At 47.0% G+C, this 14597-nt stretch overlaps 1 protein-coding gene across 4 annotated transcripts in view; it reads right to left on the reverse strand.

The window, feature by feature from the left end:
* Positions 1 to 202: 202 nt before the first annotated feature.
* Positions 203 to 14597, reverse strand: part of ACOT11 (acyl-CoA thioesterase 11) — an 88901-nt gene continuing 74506 nt past the window's right edge. For all 4 annotated transcript variants that reach the window (XM_040360420.1, XM_040360419.1, XM_040360421.1 and 1 more), the window contains exons 14-17: positions 11378 to 11511; positions 11170 to 11301; positions 9311 to 9434; positions 203 to 423 (exon numbers count right to left, since the gene is read on the reverse strand). In XM_040360420.1, coding sequence (XP_040216354.1) covers positions 262 to 423; positions 9311 to 9434; positions 11170 to 11301; positions 11378 to 11511 — 552 coding nt within the window. In that variant the 3' untranslated portion in view covers positions 203 to 261. The remainder of the gene's footprint in view (positions 424 to 9310; positions 9435 to 11169; positions 11302 to 11377; positions 11512 to 14597) is intronic.

Below are 14597 nucleotides of genomic sequence, written 5' to 3' on the forward strand. Positions count from 1 at the left end.
ACAGTATTCTATTCTTTTTTATTCCATCCCAGAGCAGGAGTTAGTGGGCCACATCAGAGGGCTCCGCGGGCCACATGTGGCCCCCGGGCCACTTGTTGGGCACACCTGATCTACATGCTCCTGCAATAAAAGGTGACACACTTATGTTCTCTATTAACTGCCCTTCCCATATTTCATCAAGGTAAAGAGGTGGAAGCTGTCAGTACTTTATAAAGTTTATATATATTTCTGTACAGTTACAGTAATAGAAAAATCTGGTTCCTATGGTTCTGGTGTGTTGACATCTCCTGCAGAGTCCTTCGTGTTCTCAACCAGAAACCTCTCACAGGCTTGGTACGTGCTGGCAAAATCCGAGGACAGTCCAGCAATGTTGGTTGTTACTTGTGAGACGAGGCCGGGTGTAAACTGGTTATAGTAAGACACCTGTTGAGTGAACGACATAAACGGTACTATTTATCATCATGGTCAATGTATTATACAAAAAAATTCTGAGATAGCAGATATGGGAAATAATAAAAACTAGTCTATGACCGATGGCCCAATTATATTCTCACATGTTCCAGAATGTCCTCATCAGCGAAGAACCTTTTCAAAAGTTTATGTGCTCTGGCATTGGATCTCATGTATAAAACTTTAAAGGGGTTGTAAAAATTAGTTTTTTATTTTCTAAATAGGTTCCTTTAACCACATAATCACCGCCCTATAGACGAAAGACGTCTACAAGGCGGTTCCTTAACTTTGGGAGGACGTCCATGGACATCCTCCCAGAATCGCGCTCCCGCGCGCCCCCTGGGGCGCGCACACGGGAATGTCCATGACCGCCGGGTCCGGCGGCGGTTTACCACGTGATCGCTCCGTCCAATGACAGAGCGATCACTTGTAAACAAACCGGCGTCATGTGATGACGCCGGTTCCTCCCTCCCCTCTCTGTACCGAACGGTACAGTGTGAGAGGAGAGGGGAGGGAGCGAATGCAGCACGAGTGCTGTGGGCTGGATCTGTGACAAATGCAGTCACAGATCCAGCCATCCATCCCTGCTCAGACATCCCTGCCCCATACTAACAATACTCTGCAATACCCCACACTACTCTGCAATACCCCCACACTACTCTGCAATACCCCCACACTACTCTGCAATACCCCCACACTACTCTGCAATACCCCCACACTACTCTGCAATACTCCCACACTACTCTGCAATACTCCCACACTACTCTGCAATACTCCCACACTACTCTGCAATACTCCCACACTACTCTGCAATACTCCCACACTACTCTGCAATACCCCACAATACCCTGCAACGTCGCCTATGGGGATTTTTAAGTAGCAAAGTTTGGCGCCATTCCACGAGCGTGTGCAATTTTGAAGGGTGACATGTTGGGTATCTATTTACTCGGCGTAACTTCATCTTTCACATTATGCAAAAGAATGAAGAAAAAATACTAAATTTGCTAAATTTTATAACAGAAACAAAGAAAAATTCTTTTTTTTTACAGAATTTTCAGTCTTTTTTCTCTTATAGCGCAAAAAATAAAAAACCCAACGGTGATTAAATACCACCAAAAGAAAGCTCTATTTGTGTGAAAAAAAGGACGAAAATTTCATTTGGGTACAATGTTGTATGACTGAGTAATTGTCATTCAAATTGTGAGAGCACCGAAAGCTGAAAATTGGTCTGGTTATTAAGTGGGTTTACGTGCCTGGTGGTTAAGCTAGTGCATTGTTGGTTCACTAACCTTTTCCTTCGATTTACCTTCTAAATTGTTTTCTTTGTCTGAATTTCTCACTTCCTGTTCCTCCCCAGTAAGCTGTTCTGGCTGACTAACCCTCAGCCAGAACATGGGGGCAATCTTACTGAGGAGAAACAGGAAGTGAGAAATTCAGACAAAAAAATTATAATTTAGAAGGGAAATTGAAGGAAAAGGTAAGTGAACCAACAATGCACTAGCTTAAAGGAACCCATTTAGAAAATAAAAAACAAACTGTTACAACCCCTTTAAAGAGCATGTACAGCCAAAGCTGTTTTCTTGGTTTTGAATAGAGTAGGGGATGATTAGATCCTCGGACAGGTTTGTAATGCCATCCAGGGCTTTGTAAGAGAGTTACATTCAGTTCCTGTCCAGTTGACAATGTTTGACCAGGGGAACACTCAAACATTAACATTAAAGGTATTGTAAAGGTCCATTTTTTTTAAAATAACAAATATACCATACTTATCTCCACTGTGCAGTTCGTCTTGCACAGAGTGGTCCCTCCGTGGCTGTCTCAGCTCCTCTCCGCAAGAGCTAACCCTCCTCTGGGAAGCGCTCTCCTAAAGGGGTTAGCTTGCGGGCGCGCTCCCATGCGATACATTTGGCGGCCATAGCTGCCGAGTGTATCACTCTGTGCCACGTCATTGATTTGATCGACAGCAGCGGGAGCCAATGGCTGTGTTGCTATTAATCATCCAATGAAGAGCTGGGGGGAAAGCAACGCAGGACTACGCCCACGGAGATTCGGGGCTCAGGTAAGTAAAATGGGGGCTCGGGGTGGCCGGAGAGTGCAAGGTGTTTTTTCACTTTAATGCATAGGATGCATTAAGGTGAAAAAAGGGATTTTTAATACAGCTTACCTGTAAAATCCTTTTCTTGGAGTACATCACGGGACACAGAGCGGCATATTCATTACTAGTGGGTTATATGGAGTACCTTCAGGTGATGGACACTGGCAATCTCAAACAGGAAGTGCCCCTCCCTATATAACCCCCTCCCATAGGAGGAGTACCTCAGTTTTGTAGCAAGCAGTATGCCTCCCAAAAAGGTCCCCATAAGAGGGGTGGGAGCTCTGTGTCCCGTGATGTACTCCAAGAAAAGGATTTTACAGGTAAGCTGTATTAAAAATCCCTTTTTCTTTCTCGTACATCACGGGACACAGAGCGGCATATTCATTACTAGTGGGATGTCCCAAAGCAATGCTTACAATGAGGGGAGGGAGACATCTTCCCAAGACAAAAGGATTTAATTTAGAGATATACTCAAATCATAATAAATCCAACTTAGATGAGAAAAATAAATTTAAATTTTAAATTTTACTCAAAAGGGAGCCCCCGGAACCGAGGGTCTCAAACTGCAGCCCGCAGCACTGCCTGCCCAAAGGCTGCATCAGTATTCCTTCTTACGTCCAACTGGTAGAACCTTGTAAACGTGTGGACAGAAGACCAGGTTGCCGCCTTGCAAACTTGAGCCATAGAGATCTGGTGGTGTGCTGCCCAGGAGGCGCCCATGGCCCTAGTAGAATGAGCCTTTAATGATAACGGAGGAGGCAACCCCTTCAAGCCGTAGGCCTGAGTGATTAACTGTTTAATCCACCTCGAGATGGTGGATTTTGCAGTTGCCTGCCCCTTCTTGGGCCCATCCGGTAAAATGAACAACACATCTGTTTTCCGGATCTTCTCTGTAGCTTTAAGATAGGCCTTCATGGCCCTGACAATATCCAAGGTATGCAGCAACCCTTCCTTTCTGGAAGTAGGTTTAGGAAAGAAGGATGGTAATACCAAATCCTGGTTTAGATGAAAACTGGATATAACCTTTGGTAGGAAGGAAAGATGAGGGCGGAGAACGACCTTGTCCTTATGTAAAATAAGATATGGTTCCTTACAGGATAAGGCTGCCAGTTCCGATACTCTTCTGGCGGAAACTATGGCGACCAAAATACTAACTTCCTTGTCAGTAAAACCAAAGGAATTTCAGCCAACGGCTCAAAAGGTTTTTTCTGTAAACTTGACAGAACAAGATTTAAATCCCACGGACAAAGCGGGGATTTAACTGGAGGATTAATACGTAAGACCCCTTGAATGAAGGTCTTAACCAGCGAGTGGGTGGCCAGCGGCCGCTGAAACCATACTGACAAAGCTGAAATCTGTCCTTTGATTGTGCTTAATGCCAGTCCTCTAACCACTCCTAGCTGGAGAAAACTTAATACTCTATCGATGGTAAACTTACGAGAAAGCCATAACTTGGACTCACACCAGCCTACATAGGCCTTCCAGACCCTGTAATAAATCACCCTAGAGACCGGTTTCCTGGCTCTGATTAGGGTAGAGATTACTTTCTGAGACAGACCTCTACCCCTGAGAATCAGGGATTCAGCCTCCAGGCCGTCAAATTTAGATGCCGTAAGGCAGGGTGGAGGATCGGACCTTGCGATAGCAGTACTGGCCGTAGAGGAAGAGTCCAAGGGTCTCCCACTACCATCCTTAGGATTAGTGAATACCATGCCCTTCTGGGCCATGCTGAAGCTACCAGGAAGACTGGTATGTGCTCCACCCTGATCCTGCGCAGCAGGCGGGGTAGTAACTGGAGCGGGAAAAATGCATAAAGAAGTCTGAACTGATGCCAAGGGCAAACTAACGCATCGGTTCCGCAGGCCCTGGGATCCCTTGTGCGGGACATGAACCTGTCTAGCTTCTTGTTCAGTCTTGATGCCATGATATCCACGTCCGGCACTCCCCATTTCTGGCAGAGTGTCTGAAAGACCTGTGGATGCAGAGACCACTCCCCCGGCAACAGAGTCTGGCGACTTAAGAAGTCCGCCTGTAGGTTGTCGACTCCGGGAATGAATATAGCCGATATGCAGGGCACATGGGCTTCTGCCCACAAGAAAATCAAGCTCACTTCTTTCTGAGCGGCTTGACTCTTGGTTCCCCCTTGGTGATTTATATATATGCCACCGCCGTGGCATTGTCCGATTGTATTTTCACCGGGAACCCTTGTAGTTTGGACGTCCAAGCCCTGAGGGCTAGTCGAGCAGCTCTGAGCTCCAAGATATTAATGGGCAACTGCTTCTCTGCCGCTGCCCAAGAGCCCTGGCGAGTGCAACCATCCAAAATTGCTCCCCAGCCCATCAGGCTGGCGTCTGTGGTTACTATCTTCCAGGTCACAGGACTGAAAGTCTTTCCCTTCAGGAGATTCTGAGGGTTTAACCACCAAGCTAGACTTTGCCGCACTCTTGGTGAGAGTGGCCAAGGAATTTCTAAGGCCTGAGGCCTCTTGCTCCAGGCTGACAGGATGGCTGCCTCCAGGATGCGAGTGTGGCTCTGAGCGTACGGAACCGCCTCGAATGTGGCCACCATCTTGCCTAGTAGCCGCATACATAGGCGAACGGTTGGCCTTCTCTTGCTTAGAACCATTTGTATTAGCTCTTTGATGGCCTTTAATAGGGGTAGAAACACCCTCTGTTGTTCTGTATCCAATCTCATGCCGAGATAATCCAGCTGCCTTGTGGGCAGGAATGCTGACTTGTCTCGATTTAGGACCCAGCCGAACCTCTCGAGGTACTGAACCGTGAGGGCCACTGCTCTTTCCAGGCCAGGAGACGAATGGTCTACGACCAAGAGGTCGTCCAGGTAAGCCAGGACCGTGACCCCCTGGATCCTTAGATTGGCTAGGATTGGGGCTAGGACCTTCGTGAATACCCGGGGGGCCGTAGCCAACCCGAAGGGAAGCGCCACAAATTGGAAATGACGCTGAGCCACCGAAAAGCATAGAAATACTTGATGTGGCTGAAAAATTGGCACATGAAGGTAAGCATCCTTTATGTCTATGGACGCCATGAAGTCGTCCTTCTGGAGCACGGCGACAGCTGACCGAATAGTTTCCATCCGGAATGAGCGGACCTTTAGATACGCATTTACTCCCTTTAAGTCCAAAATTGGCCTGACATCGCCGTTGGGCTTTGGGATGATAAACAGGTTGGAGTAGAACCCCAATCCCTGTTCCCGGACTGGTACTTCTACTATCACTTTCTGGCATAGCAGATGATTCAATGCCGCCATCAATGCGGCTCCTTTCACAGGGTCGCCTGGTACTCTTGACTCCTGGTAATGAGGAGGAGGGAATTTTAGAAATTCTAGCTTGTAGCCCGTGGTCACGGAAGACCGTACCCAGCAGTCGGGAATGGTGGCCTCCCAAACCTCTGCAAAGAGACGCAGCCTTCCCCCCACCATCGTGGGTGGGGGCGCCCCTTCATAGGGCCGACTTGGGGGCTGGCTTCGCAGGCTTGCGGTACCACTGCTTCTTGCCCCCAGAGGCTTGGCCCTGCGGCTTATTGTTAATGCCTGATCTTGCAGGAGGCCGTCGATACTGTTTGGTATTAGAGGGCCCCTGCCCCGGGGAGGGCTGGCGCCTAAATGCGGGCCCTCGGGCCTTCTTCTTGACTGGCAAGAGAGTGCTTTTGCCGCTTGATATAGTCTGAATATATCTATCCAAGTCTTCTCTGAAGAGACGTCCTCCATGTAAGGGAACCCTACCAGGAGTTTTTTGCACGGGGGCTCAGCCTCCCAATTCTTCAACCATAAGAGCCTTCTCATATGGATTAGAAATAAGGATAAAAGTGACGCCTGCTGGATGGAGTCCTTGATAGCATCCACCGTAAAGCGTATAGCCCTGGGTATATCCAAAATTCCTCTGCCTGCTGGGCAGGGATAAGTTTAAGCATTTGCTTAGTCTTATCTGATAATGCTTGGGCCACTCCAATAGCAGCCACAGCGGGCTGAACTATCGCCCCTGCTGAAGTAAAGGAGGCCTTAAGTAATGTTTCCAAGCGTTTATCAACCGGATCCCTAAACACCTGCAAGTTTTCTACAGGACAAGTTAAAGATCCGTTCACACATGAGATGGCTGCGTCCACAGTAGGGACAGCCCATCTCTTTGAAAACTCTTCCTCTAAGGGTTACCTGTCTGGCTTAGCCCAGTCCTGAAAAATCAGGTCCTTTAACAAAGGATGTACCGGGAATACCAAATTGGCTTGGGGCGCTTTCAGGGAGCCCAATGAGGATACCGCGGAGGCCAGAGGCTGAGGCACAGGTATCTTAAAAGCCAACCGCACCATATCCGTTAGGGACTGAACCCACAGTCTTTCTGCGTGAGAAGCTGAAAAAAGTTCCTCTATTGTAGAATCCTCAGAACCTAAATGGTCAAGGTGATCCTGACCTCCCTCTGTCTGGTCTCCTTGATCCTCCAATTCGTCAGTCGGAGAGGATATCCCAGACCTGGGAGACGGGGATCTAACCCGCTTCTTCCCTGCCAAAGATGCCGTAATTAGAGCGGCCATCCTCCTTTCCAATCCACCCAAGGTGGAGGCTAACATCTCTTCCGTTACATAGGAAGGAGCTGGTTGAGTAGGGCCAGCCATAGCACCTAGCAACCCTGATGGCTCACCTAGGACAACAACTTCCGGGCATTCCGGAGTAGTAGGGGCCACTAGATTTTGGATATCCTCAGAGCCCGATGGAGAACCTTTTGGTTTTTTAACCGTTTTAGCGTTCTTAGTGCTACCTGCACCCTTAGGAGCCATAATATACAAATTCTGAGGCACTCCGCTAGTATACAACTGACTGTAATAGCTGGAGAAAATACACATATAATCAAATAAATGTGAAACAATAGGATAGGGTAATGTTAGAGGGACTCCAAACCTCCCATAACCTATAAAAAGGGAAAATCAATACTGAGCCCCAAGGGCTTCAACCAGAAAAAATCTTTTTTTTTTTTTTTTTTGTCTGGTATTGACCCCCTAATGCTGGGCTAGGTGAGCACCCTAAGTGTTCAAAGGCGCTGCTTAGTACACAGGCTTGAATGCAAACTTTTAAGCCAGAGGCTCCTTAGTAAGGTGTACTTCCCACAACTGCCACCGGGTGTCACTGTGCCAGAAAGCTCTGTCAAACCTTCCTATGCTGTAGCCAGCATCGCTGCTCCGTGTCCCCTCACAGCCTTTACAGACTGAACAGCCCTCCAGGATTTATCCTCCCTGTGTGCAGGGGGGAGGAGCCGTCCGGTGTCAACCGCCCCCTCCCCGCGGCGTCGCCGCGCAAGGATAAGTAAAAGCGCGCGCGCGCGTCAAACGCCGCTAGGGGAAGCAGGAAGCCATGTGGAGAGGAGACACCAGGACCCTAGACGCTGGAGCAGCAGACACAGGTAAAAGGGAAGCTTTAAACTGTCTCCCTAATGGTATGGTTCCTTCTCTGTGGAACACCCTGCCCAAAAAAAGGCCCTCCTTGTGACAGAAGCAGCAGCAGCCTACTAGCCCAGCCAGGGGAACCATACCTGGGTGTTTTGAGCCATCCCGTTTGAAAACTTTGTGGTTCTCCTTTGCCCATGCACAGAGGCATAAATAGGCTGCCCAAGAATCCCCTGTAGGAAGCCTACTGACAAACCAAGTTCCGTAGGCCCCCTGCTTACCTTTCCACGCCGCAGGGTATTGCTCTGCAAGAGGCCCAATCTTCACCCTTCACCGTGGGTATGGTCATAGACCTTCAGGGACTGGGGTCTTAAAAGAACACCACAACCTGGACCTATACAGCACCACTGGCAACAGGTATTCTCTAGGTTAGAAACCAGACCTGGAACCCAGGGTCCAGCCCTCCAAGGAGAGGCATTATAGGCAAAACCCCATCCACGAATTGGGGCCCGGGTACCGTCCACTTTGGCTATGAAGCACCTTGGACGGATCCGGTCAGCTGGCCCTGGTCCCAAGGACTACTACAGGCACAGCCTCAACGTGCACCAACACCTAAGACACTGGCGAAAAAACTGAGGTACTCCTCCTATGGGAGGGGGTTATATAGGGAGGGGCACTTCCTGTTTGAGATTGCCAGTGTCCATCACCTGAAGGTACTCCATATAACCCACTAGTAATGAATATGCCGCTCTGTGTCCCGTGATGTACGAGAAAGAAAAACACAAAGCTTTACAACCCCTTTAACACTGACTCTTTAGAAGAGTAGATAATGCACAGTAAAGAATTTTGCCTTTATAAATCCATTAACCTTAACTTCAACAAAAGCAACTCCATACAAAGTGATATCACATCATCTATTTGTAATTGCATCACAAATATTTGATGCATGAAGGACGGTTCCAGAAGGGTTGGCTGTGCACAGCCACAACCTCTGCAACCCTGCCCCTTACAGAACTGTATTGTCTTATAATATGGCACCATACATTAGAATCCCAAGTATCTCTAAGGCCCCGTACACACGACCGAGTTTCTCGGCAGAATTCAGCCAGAAACTCGATCTGAGCTGGATTCTGCCGAGAAACTCGGTCGTGTGTACACTTTTCAGCGAGGAAGCTGACGAGGAACTCGTCGGGCCAAATAGAGAACATGTTCATTATTTCCTCGTTGTTCAATGAGGAAAGTCGGCCCGCCGAGATCCTCGGCGGCTTCAACACTGAACTCGACAAGGAACTCGATGTGTTTGGCACGTCGAGTTCCTCGGACGTGTGTACGGGGCCTAAGACTTTAACATGTGATATCCTGAAGGCTATACCTTTGTCTTGTCTCCTTCCGACCATATACAGAATCCAGAGCAAAGGCTCTCACCCCGGGAGTACTCATCAATGGGAGGACGTGTAGGGAGAGAAACAGATCGAAAGGCCACAACATACGGGTCCCTGTAAAAAAAGTTTTTTTTATTCTTATTTATAATCGTTTCACAAAATTGTTACATTAGAACACCTGAAATAAAATAAATATATTGCCGAATAACCAAATCACAACCCCAAATAAGCAATCACGATTTCTAGCTCTCCGATTTTCCATACATCAATCCAGTCCGGCCCGCGTTCCGGTTTTGAACGGCCCGCCGGGTTATTTAGACATATATATCTTTTGTGTCCCCCGACGATCTCACAGAGCCGGGGCCACAAAAGATGTATATGCCTTGGAACAGGACAGGGAGGAGGCGGGACGAGCGCCGTACACACACACACACAGGAGAATTTCCTGTTTACAGGTGGCCTCTGTAATAGGAAGTCCCATGCTGCCATTGGACGACTGTTCTGTCAAAAGAGGCGGGACGTTCTATTAAAGAGGCCGTTGTGTAAACAGGAGATTCTCCTGTAATACATTTTTGGCGCTTGTGAGTGCATTCCTGGCAAATGGTGCTGCATTCATGGGTGCATGCATTACTGACAAATGGTGCTGCATTCCTGGCAAATGGTGCGTGCATTCCTGGCAAATGGTGCGTGCATTCCTGGCAAATGGTGCGTGCATTCCTGGCAAATGGTGCGTGCATTCCTGGCAATGGTGGGTCTGCAGATGGGCACTGATGCTTATTTTGCTTCACAGTTCTTTATAAAAAAAAAAAAAAAATCCTAAAACTTCGCTCTTAACTACTTGCCCACCAGCCGCCGCAGTTATACTTGCGGCAGGTCGGCTCGGCTGCGCGAAATCACGTAGCTATACGTCATCTTGCTATGCAGCCCCGCTCGCCCCTGGTCCCGACACTTGTGCCCGGCGGTCGCGATTACCGCCGGGCAGAGCGAGAACCGGGAGCTGTGTGTGTAAACACACAGCTCCCGGTCCTGTCAGGGGGAGAAATGACTGTTCGCTGTTCATACAATGTATGAACAGCGGTCAGTCCCACCCCCCCTTCAGTTAGAACACACCTAGGGAACATACTTAACCCCTTCCTCACCCCCTAGTGTTAACTCCTTCCCTGCCAGTGGCATTTTTATAGTAATCAATGCATTTTTATAGCACTGATCATTATAAAAATGCCAATTGTGTCAAAAGTGTCCGAAGTGTCCGCCATAAGGTCGCAGTACCAATAAAAATCACTGATTGCCGCCATTACTAGTAAAAAAAAAAATATTAATAAAAATGCCATAAAACGATGCCCTATTTTGTAGATGCTATAACTTTTGCGCAAACCAATCAATAAACGCTTATTGCATTTTTTTTTTACGAAAAATATGTAGAAGAATACGTATCGGCCTAAACTGGGGAAAACATTTTTATATATTTTTGGGGGATATTTATTACAGCAAAAGTAAAAAATATTATTTTTTTTTCAAAATTGTCACTCTATTTTTGTTTATAGCGCAAAAAATAAAAACCGCAGAGGTGATCAAATACCAGCAAAAGATGGTGATGGGAAAAAAAGGACACCAATGTTGTTTGGGAGCCACGTCGCAGGACCGCACAATTGTCAGTTAAAACGACACAGTGCCGAATCGCAAAAAGTGGCCTGGTCATTGACCAGCAATATGGTCCGGGGCTGAAGTGGTTAAAGTGAGTTATATGCGTGTGTTATACGCCAATAAATACGGTGTATCCAAATAATACGCGCAGCCTGCTACACACAATGATAGGTGTCACTTTTAGACAGGTGCTCCCATTGCTTACCCAGTAGTACAGGGCAGCCGCCGTGAGGCTAGGATGATGTAATCATGTGGCTTCCCTTCTGCACTGGGCACTGTACTGATTACATGATAAATAGCATCATCCTCATTCACTTGCTGCAGCAGCTGGCACTCCCTGTAGAAAATACATGATAGTTATCATGCAGGAAAACATAGCAGATATCGGCTGATCTGATCTCCCCCATGCTCACTTATAGAAGGGGTCCCACTGTTTCCTGCGGCACACGTCAGAAAGAAGGTTGAAGGTTTGTTTGGCATTGACAGTCACCCTTATATCCAACTTGAAGGACAGAAATGTGTTATCTTCCAGGGTGTACAGCTGAACCTGGATTACAAAAATAAAAAGAACATTATTTCTTGTGTTGAATTCTTCAAACCTTTCACAGTATGATTAAATTGAATCTAAAGCAAAAAGGAGAACCATCTGCCTGGAGTTTGCATGTTCTCCCTGTGTGGGTTTCCTCCGGGTACTCCGGTTTTCTCCCACACTCCAAAGACATGCTGGTAGGTTAATCGGATCCTGTCTAAATTGGCCCTACTAGCGCGTCGGGATCCTACGGGGAAAATTACTGCGCTAAATCGAGATGCCACTCAACCAAAGGTTTTAAACCATTTTATGCTCCATCCAAATTGAAACATTATTTTGGCTTGTACACTTTAAATGTCCTGAACTAAATGTTGGGGATCTGCTGTTGGATTCCTGCAATTTTCAAGTTGTTAGTTTGTTCACGGCAGGTGTGTCAGACAACAAAGGATCAATGCAAAGTGGCACAATGTGTAGGATTTATTTTAGATTACAATAACTGGGAAATGCTTGCCTTAGATAAAAGCACAACATTTTTTTCTGAGCTAGTCATCTCTAGAACAATGTAAAGATGTATAGAATTACAAATAGCCTGCTAAAATATGGGAGTTGCATTTACTTATTTCCAGGGCTTTCCCATTTATTCTTACTTCACTACTTGGAATAAGTGTTCAGCCAGTCACATCAATATGCTTCATCTGCACACTTGTCGTAAGCAAATGACATACTACATGGTGAAGCGAGGATAAAAAGAACTGAAGTTTGCAACTATGAAGACAAGTCAGCAATTACAGGTTAGGCCGGGTACTAACGAGCAAACATGTACGATGAAACCGGTCCGTCGGACCGTTTTCACCGTACATGTCTGCCAGAGGGCTTCTGTACGATGGCTGTACTAACCATCGTACAGAAGTCCGCGCGTAAACAATACGCAGGGCGTGTCCGCGTCGATGACGCGGCGACGTGGGCGGGCCTGCCATTTAAAGGCTTCCACGCATGCGTCAAAGTCATTCGACGCATGCGAGGGACGGCGGGCGCTCGGACATGTACGGTAGGTCTGTACTGACGACCGTACATGTCCGAGCGGGCAGGATTCCAGCGGACGGTTTTAAAACACGTCCAGGAATATTTGTCTGCTGGGAAAAGGCCCGGCGGGCAAATGTTTGCTGGAATTCGGCCCGCTCGCGCCTACACACGACCAAACATGTATGCTGAAACTGGTCCGCGGACCAGTTTCAGCATACATGTTTGGTCGTGTGTACGGGGCCTTACAATTATTGAATGGTCATGGGTGGGTTTGGTGGTGGAATGATTAGAGACCATGATTGTTGCACAGTGGGTATTATAGAAATCCACCCGAGACCTTAATATAAGGCCCCTTTCACACGACAAACCCCGCTCGAATCCACCTGTCAATTTTTCAGGCAGATCCGAGTGGACCACCCATTGACTCCTATGGGCAGGCGGATGTCAGCAGAAATGTTTCCGCTGACACCCATTTGTCATCCGATATGCTAAAAACAGAAGTATAGCAATACGTTCAGCCATCCATCTGGTGGAGAGGATCGAATGAGATCTGATGAAAACTGACATGCTGTCCTTCGTCCGCTCTCCCCATAAAAATCAGCAGGGCTCTGACAGGTCCCACCCTGCTCGGTGAGCAAAGACAGACCCGTCACATGCGGGCTCAGCGACAGTGGCGTCTCCAGCTTTCATATTTAGGGGGGGACAGGGACAAAAGTAGGGGGTCCAACTATAAAATGCAATTATATATATATATATATATATATATATATATATATATATATATACATATATATATATATATATATATATATATATATATATATATATATACAGGGAGTGCAAAATTATTAGGCAAATGAGTATTTTGACCACATCATCCTCTTTATGCATGTTGTCTTACTCCAAGCTGTATAGGCTCGAAAGCCTACTACCAATTAAGCATATTAGGTGATGTGCATCTCTGTAATGAGAAGGTGTGTGGTCTAATGACATCAACACCCTATATCAGGTGTGCATAATTATTAGGCAACTTCCTTTCCTTTGGCAAAATGGGTCAAAAGAAGGACTTGACAGGCTCAGAAAAGTCAAAAATAGTGAGATATCTTGCAGAGGGATGCAGCACTCTTAAAATTGCAAAGCTTCTGAAGCGTGATCATCGAACAATCAAGCGTTTCATTCAAAATTGTCAACAGGGTCGCAAGAAGCGTGTGGAAAAACCAAGGCGCAAAATAACTGCCCATGAACTGAGAAAAGTCAAGCGTGCAGCTGCCAAGATGCCACTTGCCACCAGTTTGGCCATATTTCAGAGCTGCAACATCACTGGAGTGCCCAAAAGCACAAGGTGTGCAATACTCAGAGACATGGCCAAGGTAAGAAAGGCTGAAAGACGACCACCACTGAACAAGACACACAAGCTGAAACGTCAAGACTGGGCCAAGAAATATCTCAAGACTGATTTTTCTAAGGTTTTATGGACTGATGAAATGAGAGTGAGTCTTGATGGGCCAGATCGATGGGCCCGTGGCTGGATTGGTAAAGGGCAGAGAGCTCCAGTCCGACTCAGATGCCAGCAAGGTGGAGGTGGAGTACTGGTTTGGGCTGGTATCATCAAAGATGAGCTTGTGGGGCCTTTTCGGGTTGAGGATGGAGTCAAGCTCAACTCCCAGTCCTACTGCCAGTTTCTGGAAGACACCTTCTTCAAGCAGTGGTACAGGAAGAAGTCTGCATCCTTCAAGAAAAACATGATTTTCATGCAGGACAATGCTCCATCACACGCGCCCAAGTACTCCACAGCGTGGCTGGCAAGAAAGGGTATAAAAGAAGAAAAACTAATGACATGGCCTCCTTGTTCACCTGATCTGAACCCCATTGAGAACCTGTGGTCCATCATCAAATGTGAGATTTACAAGGAGGGAAAACAGTACACCTCTCTGAACAGTGTCTGTGAGGCTGTGGTTGCTGCTGCACGAAATGTTGATGGTGAACAGATCAAAACACTGACAGAATCCATGGATGGCAGGCTTTTGAGTGTCCATGCAAAGAAAGGTGGCTATATTGGTCACTGATTTGTTTTTGTTTTG

The sequence above is a fragment of the Rana temporaria genome, chromosome 7 (assembly GCF_905171775.1).
Source record: "Rana temporaria chromosome 7, aRanTem1.1, whole genome shotgun sequence".
NCBI classification, from domain to species: domain Eukaryota; kingdom Metazoa; phylum Chordata; class Amphibia; order Anura; family Ranidae; genus Rana; species Rana temporaria.